Source organism: Cupressus sempervirens, chromosome 10 (assembly GCF_028749045.1).
Source record: "Cupressus sempervirens isolate cs-2001-9-10 chromosome 10, ASM2874904v1, whole genome shotgun sequence".
In the NCBI taxonomy this organism is placed as follows: domain Eukaryota; kingdom Viridiplantae; phylum Streptophyta; class Pinopsida; order Cupressales; family Cupressaceae; genus Cupressus; species Cupressus sempervirens.
This window is the reverse complement of record NC_143127.1, coordinates 56,269,041-56,282,647: the sequence shown is the minus strand read 5'-3', so window position 1 is coordinate 56,282,647 and position 13,607 is coordinate 56,269,041. Positions and strand designations below refer to the sequence as shown.

Genomic DNA, 13,607 nt, shown 5'->3' with positions numbered 1-13,607 from the left:
CCTCCTTACCTTGGCAAAGAAGTGGATTGTTGATATTATAAACATGAGTAGAATATTTTACAATCGGCTAATCCTTGGTCCTGCTAGGTACAAGTGCTAGTTTTACATTTATTCAATTTTTAAAAAATAAAACCTCTCACATATCCCTTGCACCTCCTCGTGCAAGTACTAGTTATTTTACTTTATAAAATTAGAAACCCATTAGACACCCCTAATTATTATTTTTTATTACTAAACAAGTGGAAACCTATAAACACCCTCCCTTAAACGAATCTCGAGAGAACCAAAATATATTCTATCTTCCACGAAGCCTAACAAAGTTGAATTCATCATCGATGATATATTTATAAATTTGACCCCACGCGGAAACTATGGAATCTTACAAAGCCCAGAATATTCCATTTTTTAATAAACGTGTATTTTTGTACATTCTTCTTATTCCCATCGAATATGCAGACCCTTAATAATTTTATACGGCCATTTCAATTGGAAATACCAATCTTCCTACTGTGCGTCGTGAAATTCTTTTCTTGCCAATAAATCTTTTGAAAATCCTCTGAGAGGGTGCCTGGATTCGATCCAGAGACCAGTTTTCCATTAAGCAAACAGCAGAATGGACAATTAAAATGGTAATGCCTTGCAAATGCATCTGTTATCGTTCTGCTGTAGCGTCCCTTCGATTATTTTCAGACAGCAAACAGAAGCAGAAATAATGCCTGTCTGTCCGCAAACCAACTGTTTGTTACCGCCTCCGGCTGCAGTGCACAGAAAATCTTCGTCATTCGACGGCAATGCGTCGGTGCGTTCCGTTTCTTCCGTTTGCAGTCAAGAGCCGGCAGATATGAAGACGGTGAATACTATTGCCGGAGAAGGCGTTGCAGGGATTTTGTATAAGTGGGTTAATTATGGCAAGGGATGGAGGACGCGGTGGTTTATGCTTCAGGACGGTGTTCTGTCATATTATAAAATACACGGACCGCATAAGATTGCCGTCAATCGACGGACCGAGAAGGGCGTCAGAGTGATAGGCGATGAGTCGTTGAAGTTCATGAAGAAGCCTAAGAACGTGCATGGAGCCCGGATCGAGAATAAAGACCGCAGGCAACCTTTTGGCGAAGTGCATCTCAAGGTATGCTTAAAATTGTGATGATTTTATATGCAATTTTGATGTTGGATTTAGGCCAATTAAGTGATTTCCTGTGAGGTATTTCAATTTGATTTGCTCGATGAGTAATTGGTATTTGTTCTGTCCTTGCCGCTCCCGAGATCCAAACCCTAATCTCTCGGCTCAGAAGATTGAAAATACTAATACTCATGTTTCTAGATCGAAAATGTAAATTGTAATTGTGCTTTGGGTTCACGAAAATCTGCAATTTCTTGCTTGTAGTCAGAATTTTGATTGTGATTGAGGTTAGCGAGAGTGGGAGTCCGCTATTCATATGCTGGATGCATAGTCTACTTCAACTGTGTCTGGGAAGAATGGAAGTACGAGAGATATAATTCTGACCATAGTCGCGCTTTCAACTTTTAAAATTTGCGTAAATTTTTCTAGTTAGATAAATTTAACTTTAGCTGTGCATTGGAAGGCTTGGAATTTGAAATTTGACAAATTTATGATTCTCCCTTAAGAATCTCAATTAACTGAATGCGATTTTCCTTCATTGCTTAATCACTTGAAATCTCTTTGAAGTCACTGCCCTTGCAATGTGAGCTTTGATTTGACTTTAGAGAACCGAGTTATTTAATTGTCATCATATAGTGGACTATTGAAAACCTAAGATTTATTTTTCTGCATTGAGATTTTCAACTATAATTGTGCTTTGGAAGAGTGGAAGCCCACTATTCATATTTCTAGCCTTTTTTTTTCAACTGTTAATGTACTTCAAAGGAGGGAAGTAATATACTTTAGAAGAAATTTGTATTTGAAATTTGACAATGTAATTGTAATTGTGCTCGGGAAGAGTGAAAGTCTGCTATTCATATTCTAGCTTGAGATTATCAACTGTTCATGTACTTAAAAGGAAGAGGGAAGGAATATGCTTTAGAAGAGGAAAAGTGAAATTTGTATTTTAAATTTGACAAAGTAATTGTAGTTGTGCTCTGGAGGAAGAAAATTTTGAAAACCATATTTCAAGAGCCACATTTTGCTATAATTGTGCTTCTGCAATTGACATTTGTAGTTTGAAAATTTAACTTTGATCATGATTTGGAAGAATGAATTATGAGAATGTGGTATTCAACGGTGCTTTGGAAATTGAAAACCCAGTATTCATGTATCTGGTATTAGAATTTCAAATTTTATTGTGCTTTGGAAGATACAAAATCTGAGATCCACATTTCTAGCTCGAGAGCTTGGCTCTAATTGTGCTTGAGAAGATTGAATGTCCAATGTATATTTGAAAGATATAACTGTAGAGGTGCATTGGAAAGTGGAAACCTGATGTTTATTCACCTGGACCCTGGTTTGAGAATTTCAACTGTTATTTTGCTTTGGAAAATAGAAAATCTGATATTTGCATTTCTATCTCAATTTTTTTTACCATAATTGTACTTTGGAAGATTGAAAGCCCAATGTTTAAATTGTAGTTTGAAAACTTGACTTATTCCAGACCAAGAACTCAATGATAATTGTACTTTGGAAGTTTGAATTGTGATTCATATCTTAGAGAGAAAAATGTAATATTTGAAAAGAATGAATACAAAGATTCATATTTCTTTGTTGAGAGATTCAAAATTATAATAATAAGTGGTAACTACAACTTAAATCATTATTGTGTGGTATTGCTCATTAACTTGAATTTTGTCTTACCATGTTTATATTTGAGATTTGAATGCTGATATACCAGCTCAAAGAATTGAAAATCTAATAGTAATTGTGCTATCGGTTGATAGAGGACTGAATGTTCATGTTCATGTTTTAAGATTGAAAATTATGGCTAGAATTGTGCTTATTTTCTTATTCTAGATTGGAAATTTACTGTTATTTGTCTTTGGGAATTGTGAAAATTGACAATTATATTTTCAGACCAAGAATTTTAGCTCTGATCATGATTAGGACATTTGAAATCTGAAATTCATCTCTATCCCAAAAAATTAGACATGAACGCGTGTTGGAATGGTTAAAAATTTAGATTAATATTGCCAAATCAAGAATTTAGCTGTACTTATTCTTTTGAAGAGTGAATCTTAAATAAGACTGAGAATGTGAATTGTAATTGCACTTTGCAAGCTGAAAATCCAAGATTTAGATTGTCAAGATGCATAGCAGAACCATTCTACCACACACAAAAAATAGTACATGATCTTTCATACCATCCTAAGTACTTTTATAGAGTTAGTTTTATGTTTAGTTATTGAAACTTATATGTCACTGCCTATCAAGAATATATTTAAAGAAATATAATTACAACCCACAGGCTCTTAATGGACTTCTTTAGCTCCTTGTTGAATTCATATTCCACATGATAAGAAATTTGGAGACTCTACATAAAATGTAGAATACCACCATCTTATCACGTTTCACGTTCTAACATTCTTATCAATTTTTTTTTCGTCTGAAAATTTCTTGTTCCTCACACGAACATAAAACTAACTTAATATTGGAGGTATCTAGTGTCTAGGAGGATACAAATAAGGTGAGTTGTAAATGAAGACAATGTAGGATCTTTAATGTTTTTTAGTGCTTACGACAGATTTGTTTTGAATTGTTGACTTACATGTTAATTTTTTGAGATCTAGTGATAAACAGTTTCTGTATTTGATTGTGTGTAAACCTTTACATCAAAGTTTTTGAGATTTTTCTTAACACCTGCAAGAATTTAATGCTATTTAAGAAACTTATCATATCCCAGTCTGATGGAAGTTCAATTAAAATTGCTAAGCTTCTGTTGGAGGTTCATCTTTGTGGGAGTAATGATTGGAAAAATTGTATGCAGAAATAGTGCATGATACTCTATGTTTTGTTAACTTCCAACAAATCAAGTCTGTATTGTTATCGTTTTATTTGTTTACATGTTTGGTGAAAAATTACTTGTTTTTGGACCACTGCAGATTTTTCCAGCAAAAATAACATATTTCAAAAGTTGAATAGGGCTTTATTAAATATTCCTAGCATCTACATGATACCCACATCATGTTAACTTTACCACATATAATTTCTATATGGTTATGATTTGCCCACATCATGTTAACTTTACCACAAATAATTTCTATATGGTAATGATTTTCCTGGAATAACATTTCTATCTGGCTCCAAATCTGCAATAACATCTTCCAGGTGCACCCTGACAGTGCTGATCCTCCAACCATTCCATCCCTAGAATATTAACCTAACCACACCAAAAAGCAGGTAAGTGACTACCCACCCTTGAAGCAAACCAAAACAATCATCATACCGGTGCCAAACACCAGTGATAACCAAAGTACAAAATCACAATTTGCAACACAATTTATATTTTTGCATTCTCCATGCTCAATTGGAAATGCATGGTTATCATTCCCAACCCAGTCTAAAGAGCCCAAATAAGAAACACGTACACAAAAACTTCAAATCGGGAATGTGGAAAAACTTTGGATAAGAAGGAAGAAAAGGAGAGTACCATTGGAGATTGTCAACATCCATTAGTGTCAACCCTGCGCCACAACTTCATCAATTCATTCCCACTACAGTTATTTTTGCCTCTGGAAAGAACTCTTCACTTTTGCCAACCTCCTTCCTTTGTTTGAGTGTCTGCTTGAGTTGGGCTTTGTCATATTTCGTCCGCCCAACATTATGTTTCATTCTTTCAATACCTTCATTAAGGAAATGGATCATCACTACCACATTCAAAGCAAAGCAGCATTTCCTGGCCTCTCTAAACCTTCTATGTCTGAGCCTTTCATCAAAACACCACACAAAGGGCATGTACTTCGTGCCCTCAATTACTCTGTTTGTCTTCCAGATTAATTCCTAGTGCTAGAATAGATTTTGCGAAAATCTCCTCAAGACCTCCTAATGCCTCCCGGGGAACAATTGTTTCCATAATCAACTTGGTAATAGCTTTGTCTTTGCCAAGTTGCATTTCACAAGCCATTATCATGGAGTGGGTGTTTGTGTTAGTCCTGTGGCGGTTTTCCACTTGGTAGAACATTTGCCCCAGTAGAATCAAAATGCTCTCCGTGAGCATGCTATCCTCGAAATAAAACATTTTTATCACCCTTAGTTTCCTGCTATACCCATTTAATGAGTTCTGCTGCTTGGTGCAAGTAAGAGTGAATGAGGTTTCCATATCTTACACTTGGAGATAACTTCAATGAGGAAAATGAAATGCCGACAAAAAAATTCTCACCAAATTTGTTCTTACCGGCACACAAAACAAATTAATTTTCATCATAATTAGTCTGATCATCATTGATTACTTCTCAATCAAAACAATCATCACATTGTACTCCCATCATATTCCCGCTTTCATTTACATTCCACATTAAATGGTTGCAATTTCTTGTGCCAAAAAAGGAATTTTAGTTATTACATGGATTTCCCCCATCCAACCTTAGGTCATGGAAATGCCCATGTAGGATTTTGTTCATGTTGAGAGTTAAAGCCCACTTTGATAGTATGTCGGCTTCTTTATTGCCTTGCCTTTTTACATGTGTTGATTTGAAGACCTCCAATGAGGTCAATTCTGCATTGATTCTTCCTTTATCCAGTTTCCTTTATCCTTTATCCAAGTTTATAGCAGTGATAATCTACTGGTCTGAGAGTGCAGACCGCACCTAGTCTTCTTCCTTTCTAGTATCATTTAAGGCATTAAATATATATCTTACACCTCTTGTGATGGTCTGAGATATATTAATATTAACACCAACTTAACACATTATGTTAGTTCTTGTTTATGGTTAATCATCTTCATTAGTCGCTGATTTCCGGGAGAGGAGTTTGAGCCGACCTAGAGAGGGTCATATCCATTTGAGGGACATACCCTTTGGTCATGATATTAAAGGAGGGTGTTATTTTAGTTTGAGGACATAGAATAATCACAAGTCTGCTCCCTCAAGCAATAATACCAGTTCAAATTTATTGCAGAGAAAAATAATATTCAGATCAGAATTAAAGTTGACAACTCCTCCATACTTCAGATTATTAAGAAGATCATATTCAGCAACAAAGGATATTATACAAGTCTGAATTATTTAGTACAGAATTTGCAGAAACTTTATACGGTATCAGAGCTTTGTTAGTCGAACCTAGGCTCTGCAAATTGAGTAATCAAACCTTAAACATATCTAGCATCATTCTCTTATCTTCAATGGCATACACAATCAGACTCAAGGACAGGTTTGATGGGAAAGAACATTTTGATGTCTGGAAATTCAGAATCAGGATGATTCTTGAGGAAAATGATGTAAAACAATTTGTTGAATCAACATCCAGACAACCTACAGTTGAACCTCATAAATCCTTCTGGATCAAAGGAAATAGGAAAGCCATTCAAATCATATTAAATGGAGTGAAAAATGATATCGTACCCATGCTTACAAAACATCAAACAACATTTACTATGATGAATGCACTACCAAATGCATATGAGGTCAACAATGCAACTAGAGTTCTCGCACTGAAAAGGCAACTAAATCACATACAAATAAAGAAAGGAGAATCAATGAATTCTTACTTCCTAAGGGGTTACCAGCATAAGAGATGAACTTTCAAGTAGAGGAACCATCAGTAGTGACATGGAACTAACACTGATGGCTATAAATGGATTACCAGATTCATGGGAAATGTTTGCACAAGGGATAAGTGTTAGAGATAAACTTCCTAACTTCAATAGACTTAAGGGAGAAAGGGAGATTGTCTTCAAGAAGAATCCAGAAAACTAAAGAAAGGAGGGAAACTGAAAACAAAAGATGAAGAACTTCATGTTCTTAATACAAACTCCTATAAGGGCAAGAAGAAGCATTTCAAGAAGAAAAAGGGAAATCAAAAGAATGTCAAACCCAAAAAAGATCTATCCAAAATAAAATGTTTCCGATGTGAAAAGTTTGGACACTACAGATCTAATTGTCCAGAGAATTCTAAACAACAAGCGAACTGTACAAATGTTACTAGGGAAGAAGATAACTATGATCCCAGGAATCGTGTATTTATTCATCACTATCAAATGAAAGTTGAAGTAAAGCATGGGTAATTGATAGTGGATCTTCTAGACATATAACAAGATACAAAGAAGCACTAGACTCTATATCAAAAAAGGTTAATGGCGAAGTTACCATTGGTGATAATTCAGCACATTTCGTTGAAGGAATCAGAAACTGCATCTTCAAATTAAAATCAGGAAATTCTCTTTTCCTCAAAGGAGTATTCTATGTATTAGGAATAAAAAGAAATCAAATCTCGGTTACAACACTTGAAGATGATGGGCATAATGTTGCATTCATGGACGGTAAAGTAATAACCTGGGCAAAGAACTCCTCAATTAAGAAAGCGAAGTTGATTGGTCAAAGAAAAGGATATTTGTTTGAATTAAATTCAGAATCTAGTCGACCTATTCAATCCTTAATTCATGAAGCTATAGACAAATGAAATATGGCATAGAAGATTAGGACATCTAAATTTCAAAACCTTATCAACTATGGAGAAGATGGTTAATGGTTTACCTAAACTAAATAAAGACCACTCAAACATATGCAACGGGTGTTTTTTGGGTAAGAACACCAAAAGTCCATTTCATGATAGTACCAGAAAAACAAATAATGTTTTGGAATTAATTCATTCAAATTTATGTGAACCTATGTTTATTCCTTCTCTTGGAGGATTTTGGTACTTTATTTTGTTCATAGATGACTTCTCTAGGAAAACATGGATTTACTTCTTAAAGTCCAAAGAATCAAAAGAAATCTTAAAGTGATTTAAAGAATTCAAAACATTAATTGAAAACTTATTAGGACATAAAATTAACACTCTTAAAATTGATAATGGAGGGGAATACACCTCAGATTTGTTCAAAAGATTTTGTAAAGAAACACGAATTAAGAGGGAGTACATTGTCCCTTATAATCCAGAACAAAACGGGGTAGCAAAAAGAAAGAATAGAACAATTATAGAAGCTGCTAGAGCTATGATATTTGATCAAAGTCTAGAATATTATCTTTGGGCAGAAGCCTTTTGTACTGCTGTCTATATTTAAAACAAAAGCCTTCGTACCTTAGAGATAAAACTCCTGAAGAAGTCTTTACTAAGGTTAAATCCAATAAGTCATCTTAGGATTTTTGGGTGCCCCGTATATATCCATGTTCCAAAAGAAAGAGAACTAAGTTAGAACCCTCCGGGAGGAAAGGTATTTTTGTAAGGTATAGTGAAACATCTAAAGCAAATAGGATTTTCATACCTGGACAGAAAAGTATTGAACTTAGTAGGGATGTAATTTTTGAAGATCTAGCATTCAAAAGAGCCCTAAGTTCTGAAGAACTCTCTCCTTTACCTAGTTTATTGAGTTTGAGTCTCAGAGGGAGAACATGGAAGAAATTGAAGATGAAATTCAAAACCTAAATCTTGGAGAAACTCAAAATTCAAAGAAAAGACCACTTTGGGCCATCAAAACGGTCGAGGATGCACAAGACTTTGCTGCACCTTCTGGAACAGTAAGAGAAATTAAAAGACTCAAAAGATTTTTTAGTTATCTAGCAAACATGTAGTTTCCCAACACCTAGTTTTTGTTGTTGCTCGTATTGTTTATGCTTCAATAACATTGTTAATTCCATCCAATAAACATTTCCCACCACAAGCAACAAGATCACCATTTGAATCTTGAAAGATAAATCCAGCTCCTGAAGGTCTAGGGTTACCTTTTGAAGCACCATCAAAATTACATTTCCGCCACCGTTCAATTGGTTTTTCCGAAACAACATCAATAGGCACACCACTAGAAGGATTAACCTAGCCCTGCCCAATCACGAGCTAAAAGGGTTTGGGGTGACTAGGTAAGATTCAAATCGGAGTTGATGCGTAGCACAAGGATCATTAGCCTAAAACTATGCATCACTACTTACCTTCACACCAAGTCAGCTGCACATGCACCCTTCAAAGGGTTTGTGGTGACCTTGTGAGATTTGAACCGGAGTTGACGCATAGCACTGGGATCATTAGCCTAACAGTATGCCTCATGATTCGCCTTCACACCAACTTGGTTACACACACACCCTTCAAAAGGGTTTGTGGTGACCAGGGGAGATTCAAACTAGAGTTGATGCATAACATTGGGATCATTAGCCTAACACTATGCCTCACAACTTGCTTTCACACCAACTTGGCAACACACGCACCCTAATTGACCCCATGCTTTTGTTTGTAGGGAAAATGCCTATTATTCATTGCCACATGGTATCATCACTCCCGAGTGATTCAAAATGAGACTTCTTTGTAAAGCTGCTTAGCTCAATTTATACTCGTAGTTTGATTTTCACTTTTCTGATCTCAATTCAAACATTCTCTGCACATTCGGTTGTGGTTGTCTGGTCAGATGTTGGGATTTTATTCTGCTTCTTTAGGAGTTCAATGTCCGTTTTTGCTCCATTCTATGACAGTCAGAATAGATTATGTCATTGTCTTAAATAAAATATGTTTATGCCGAATCCTGATATTGTAATTGGTTCTTTAGGAGTTCAGTTAATGTGTTGGTCTATGATGTGACAGGCAGAATGCTTTATTAGATTTGCTCCTTTAGGAGTTCAATTTATGTTTTGGTTCTACACTATAACCAGCTGGAATGCATTATGTCACTGTCTTCAATAAATCACCTTTATGCAAAATACTGGTACTGAATTTTTTTGCATTAGAGGCATATTGTCAGGTGAGTGTCAAAACAATAGTGTAACTCGGGTATTAAATAAAATTATTTTAAAAAATAATCCAAATCTTAGTCTTTTTTTACATACATATGCCTTTTCGTTATTCACAACTTGAAATGAATAATGATGCAACTTCAAAGGCATAGAAAAAGACATTTCTTGCTCCAATATTGCAATTGCTTATCCCATATTCATACATGTGCTTAGAATAATGTCACACCTGTTAATATACTTACTATATGTTCACAGTTGGCACAAAACTTATTCTGCAAGTTCTCCCCTTTCTCATTGAAGATACTATAAGTATTTAGTGTTATTTTGTTCACTTTGTTCCTTGTTACTTTGACATGCACTGATTCTTAATGTTGTTAAATAGCATTTAATGAAGGATAAATTTGAGCTTATTGTGATGGATAATATCTCCTTATTTTTGTAGGATAATGAACATTGAAATTAGCACATATGACATTCCTGCAAGATCTAATTCCAATACTCATCTTGAGGATTTCTTCACATTAGATCTCCATTTAAGACAACTCCCTGATTAGCTCTAGAAACACTCACAATTAGAAATGAATGTATTGTTATACTATTACATTTATTCATATTGTCTTTGGGTTTATGTCCTCTAGCGTTACATTAATTCATTGTTTTACTTCTTTAGCTCAATTTCTTTTACACCTCCCAAGGTATTTGTTTACTTATAGTTATTACTTTTATGTTGTAACTAGATGTCCCTATTGTTTCGTTAACCTACTTAAGGTATTCACTGATATTGATACAGTTTATTTCCTTCGTTCTTATAATTAATTGTGTTTTAGTTATTTACCACTTCTTTTAAACAAGGTATTTTTAAAACATCGGCATCCCAACAAAAATTCAACCATCTTGATGCAGTGCAAGAGGGTTGGATACAGCTTTTCCTCAACCATACAACTGATTCTTCCATAATGCTCTCACTAAGCACCCCCATTTGGCACTTCAAGGCCATAAACTCCTCATGAGACAACAACACCATACTTCCCAACATAAACAGGCTCTCCACAAGGTTTATCTGACAAATCCAACCCCCTATACACTACCTATCCTGTAGTTCTACCCACAAACAAGATCCCTTCACAAACTTAGCCAACCCCTCAAGGCTACATAGGCTCATGACATGAAAGATGTGCATCCATCATTTACTAACTGTTCAGAGGCTCTTTTGTGTTCTAGGGTAACCCAAAATGCATGCCTAGATACTCCGCAACTACCCACAAGGAGTCTAGATCAGACTTCCTTCTCAAACTGCATTTGTGCTACTTCCCCTACCCAGGGCCAAATTGTGCCTAGTTTCTTCCAACCAACTCCAACTTGGAAACAAGTTTGCTCTTCATATACCTTTTGCCTCATTCACTACATACTTCAATTCCAATGGCACTTACTTTGTAACATACCCCTCAAAAGGTGTCTGGTAATCAGGGCTTATGTTATGCTATTTGATATTTGACCTTCATATGGTGGATTCCATGCCTTTTCTTAGAGGACTTGTGAACAAGACTATATTCATAAAATGAAATGCAGTTCTTAAGACTTAACTGGTATAATTTTTTCTTCCTTTTTATTGCACACCCTGACATGTTGTTTTTCAGTGTTTTTAGTCCAGCTGCAACCAGGGTCCAGAATAACACAAGAGAAATGAAATTCTTACTAATTGTTGACACCTGCCAAGGATATCTTGAGATCCATATAAATAAGAAAGATGTTAGATCTCATCAATTTATAATGCTCAGATTTTTCAATTGTTATCATTCCAGTTACAGGAACACCAAGAATTGTGTCTCTACTCTTGCAGTTTTAGCGTATTTGCTTTTTCCACAACTATTTTATTTGGCATTGGCTAGATATTTCATCTTGTGACCTCCATTTTAGTGCTATATTTAAGATTTGTCAATTGTGCGATGGTATATGCAGCACATGCCATAGGTCTGGATAAAGTCCCTAAATATGCTTTATATCCTGACCTGGTTTTAGTACTAGAAAATAAGTTTTCTGCAATGGAATTTGAAATCAAGATCCCTACCCAACTGTTTAAGGACTGAGCCTGATAAGAAATTCGTCTGTAGAACCTCTTCATGATTACATTGTCTTGCCTCTTCGTTCATGTAAACTGTGATATTTTGACATTTGATAAAATTGACTCTCCAATTCAAGAATAATAATGGCAGTGGAACCATTGCTTAAATTCATTGATTTGCGTGCACAAATTTCTTGTATTCGTTTTTTCATTCATTGAAGAAATATAATTTATGTTCATATCAAAATGTTTCAATTTTAATGATGTAATACCTTTTTTTAGGTTTCCTCCATTCGAGAAAGTAAGTCAGATGATAAAAGATTCTCAATATTCACTGGTACAAAAACACTTCATCTGCGAGCCGAATCCAGAGAAGACCGATCTGCTTGGATTGAAGCATTGCAGGCAGGAAAAGATCTGTTTCCTCGCATCTCAACAAGTGATCTTATGGTACCTGCAGAAAACATCACTATCTCAACAGATAAGCTTAAGAGGCGCTTGTTAGAGGAAGGCTTGAGTGAAGATGCAATCAAGGAAACTGAGCAAATTATGCTGACAGAGTTTTCTGACCTCCAGAACAAATTGAAGCTTCTTCAGCAAAAGCAGTTTCACTTGCTTGAAGCTTTGAGACAGCTAGAGGTATATTTGATTGCAATTATTAGTCAATTTTGGGATGATCTAATATGATGTACAACACCATACCTCTGGCCCCTTTTTTGCCTCACCAGATCCTTGACTGCAAATTGACTCTGAGCTTGAGAAAGGAGATAGGACCTGATATCCATTCAGTTTTTTCAGTTGCTTCATTTTCCAAGTATTAGCTGCCTCGTGAATGATCTCTCTTTGTAAAAGTCATCCCAGAAACTCCTTTGTTCTGACAGTGGCATTTTCAAACTGAATATGATGTTTTGTTTTATTGGAGGTCTGTTAGGCAACAAATTTCAAGAATATTGTTTCTGGTAAAAACATAAAACATATCCCTTGAATCTGAGTGTAGAAATTTTGTTTGTTTGGATATCTTTTGTAGAATTTGAGTGTACAATGTGAGTTGGCCAAGTGCTGGAGAACATGTACTCTTGAAGAGAGATCACAAGTTCAAATCCTGCAAAAGGTGCTAGGGTATGTACCCCTTGTTTGTACCACAGTTAGGTGTCTCCCTTAAGGAGTACGAGGTAGTCGCATATCACTGTCACCACATGTAGACCCAAAAACAAATGGCTGGCGTTTTGGACTATAAAAGGGCCTTTCCTTTCCTTTACTTCCCTTTAAGCTTAAACTACATGTTAGACTTCTATTTAATGGAGGGAAAATACTTAAAGCTCAACTCTAAAAACTACTGAAAGTTGCTTCCATTGCCTTCTCCGGTTGATTTTGCCTTGTTATGCTATGCTTCAATAATGCTCATCCATTTTTATTTTTACTTTTAGGTTTGACTCTGGCATGGATTTCACTTGTGGTTGTAAGGACGTGAGATGTGCTTGCAGGGAACTAAAATAGTATGTTATTCTTCTAAGAATCACAGGCTTAGTGAGATGGCTTGTCTCTCTTGAAATCAAAAAAGATTCAAGTATTGTAGCTTGGGACAAGGATAAGACGGCATCTTTGGTTTTAAATAGGAAGGAAGAGCATCCTCACCTTGCTTGAGCCAACAGTATCTCATCATACTCCTGAATTCAATTTTGAGCATTTGCAAACAGTGCTGGTGTAACCTTCATTAACTTCT

General features: G+C 35.5%; 1 protein-coding gene across 1 annotated transcript in view; it reads left to right on the top strand.

Moving 5' to 3' along the window:
• Nucleotides 1-450: 450 nt before the first annotated feature.
• LOC149532538 (oxysterol-binding protein-related protein 1C-like) overlaps nucleotides 451-13,607 on the top strand; it is a 49,268-nt gene continuing 36,111 nt past the window's right edge. Inside the window, exons 1-2 of the mRNA XM_089806459.1 lie at nucleotides 451-1,129; nucleotides 12,167-12,523. Coding sequence (XP_089662585.1) covers nucleotides 644-1,129; nucleotides 12,167-12,523 — 843 coding nt within the window. The 5' untranslated portion in view covers nucleotides 451-643. The remainder of the gene's footprint in view (nucleotides 1,130-12,166; nucleotides 12,524-13,607) is intronic.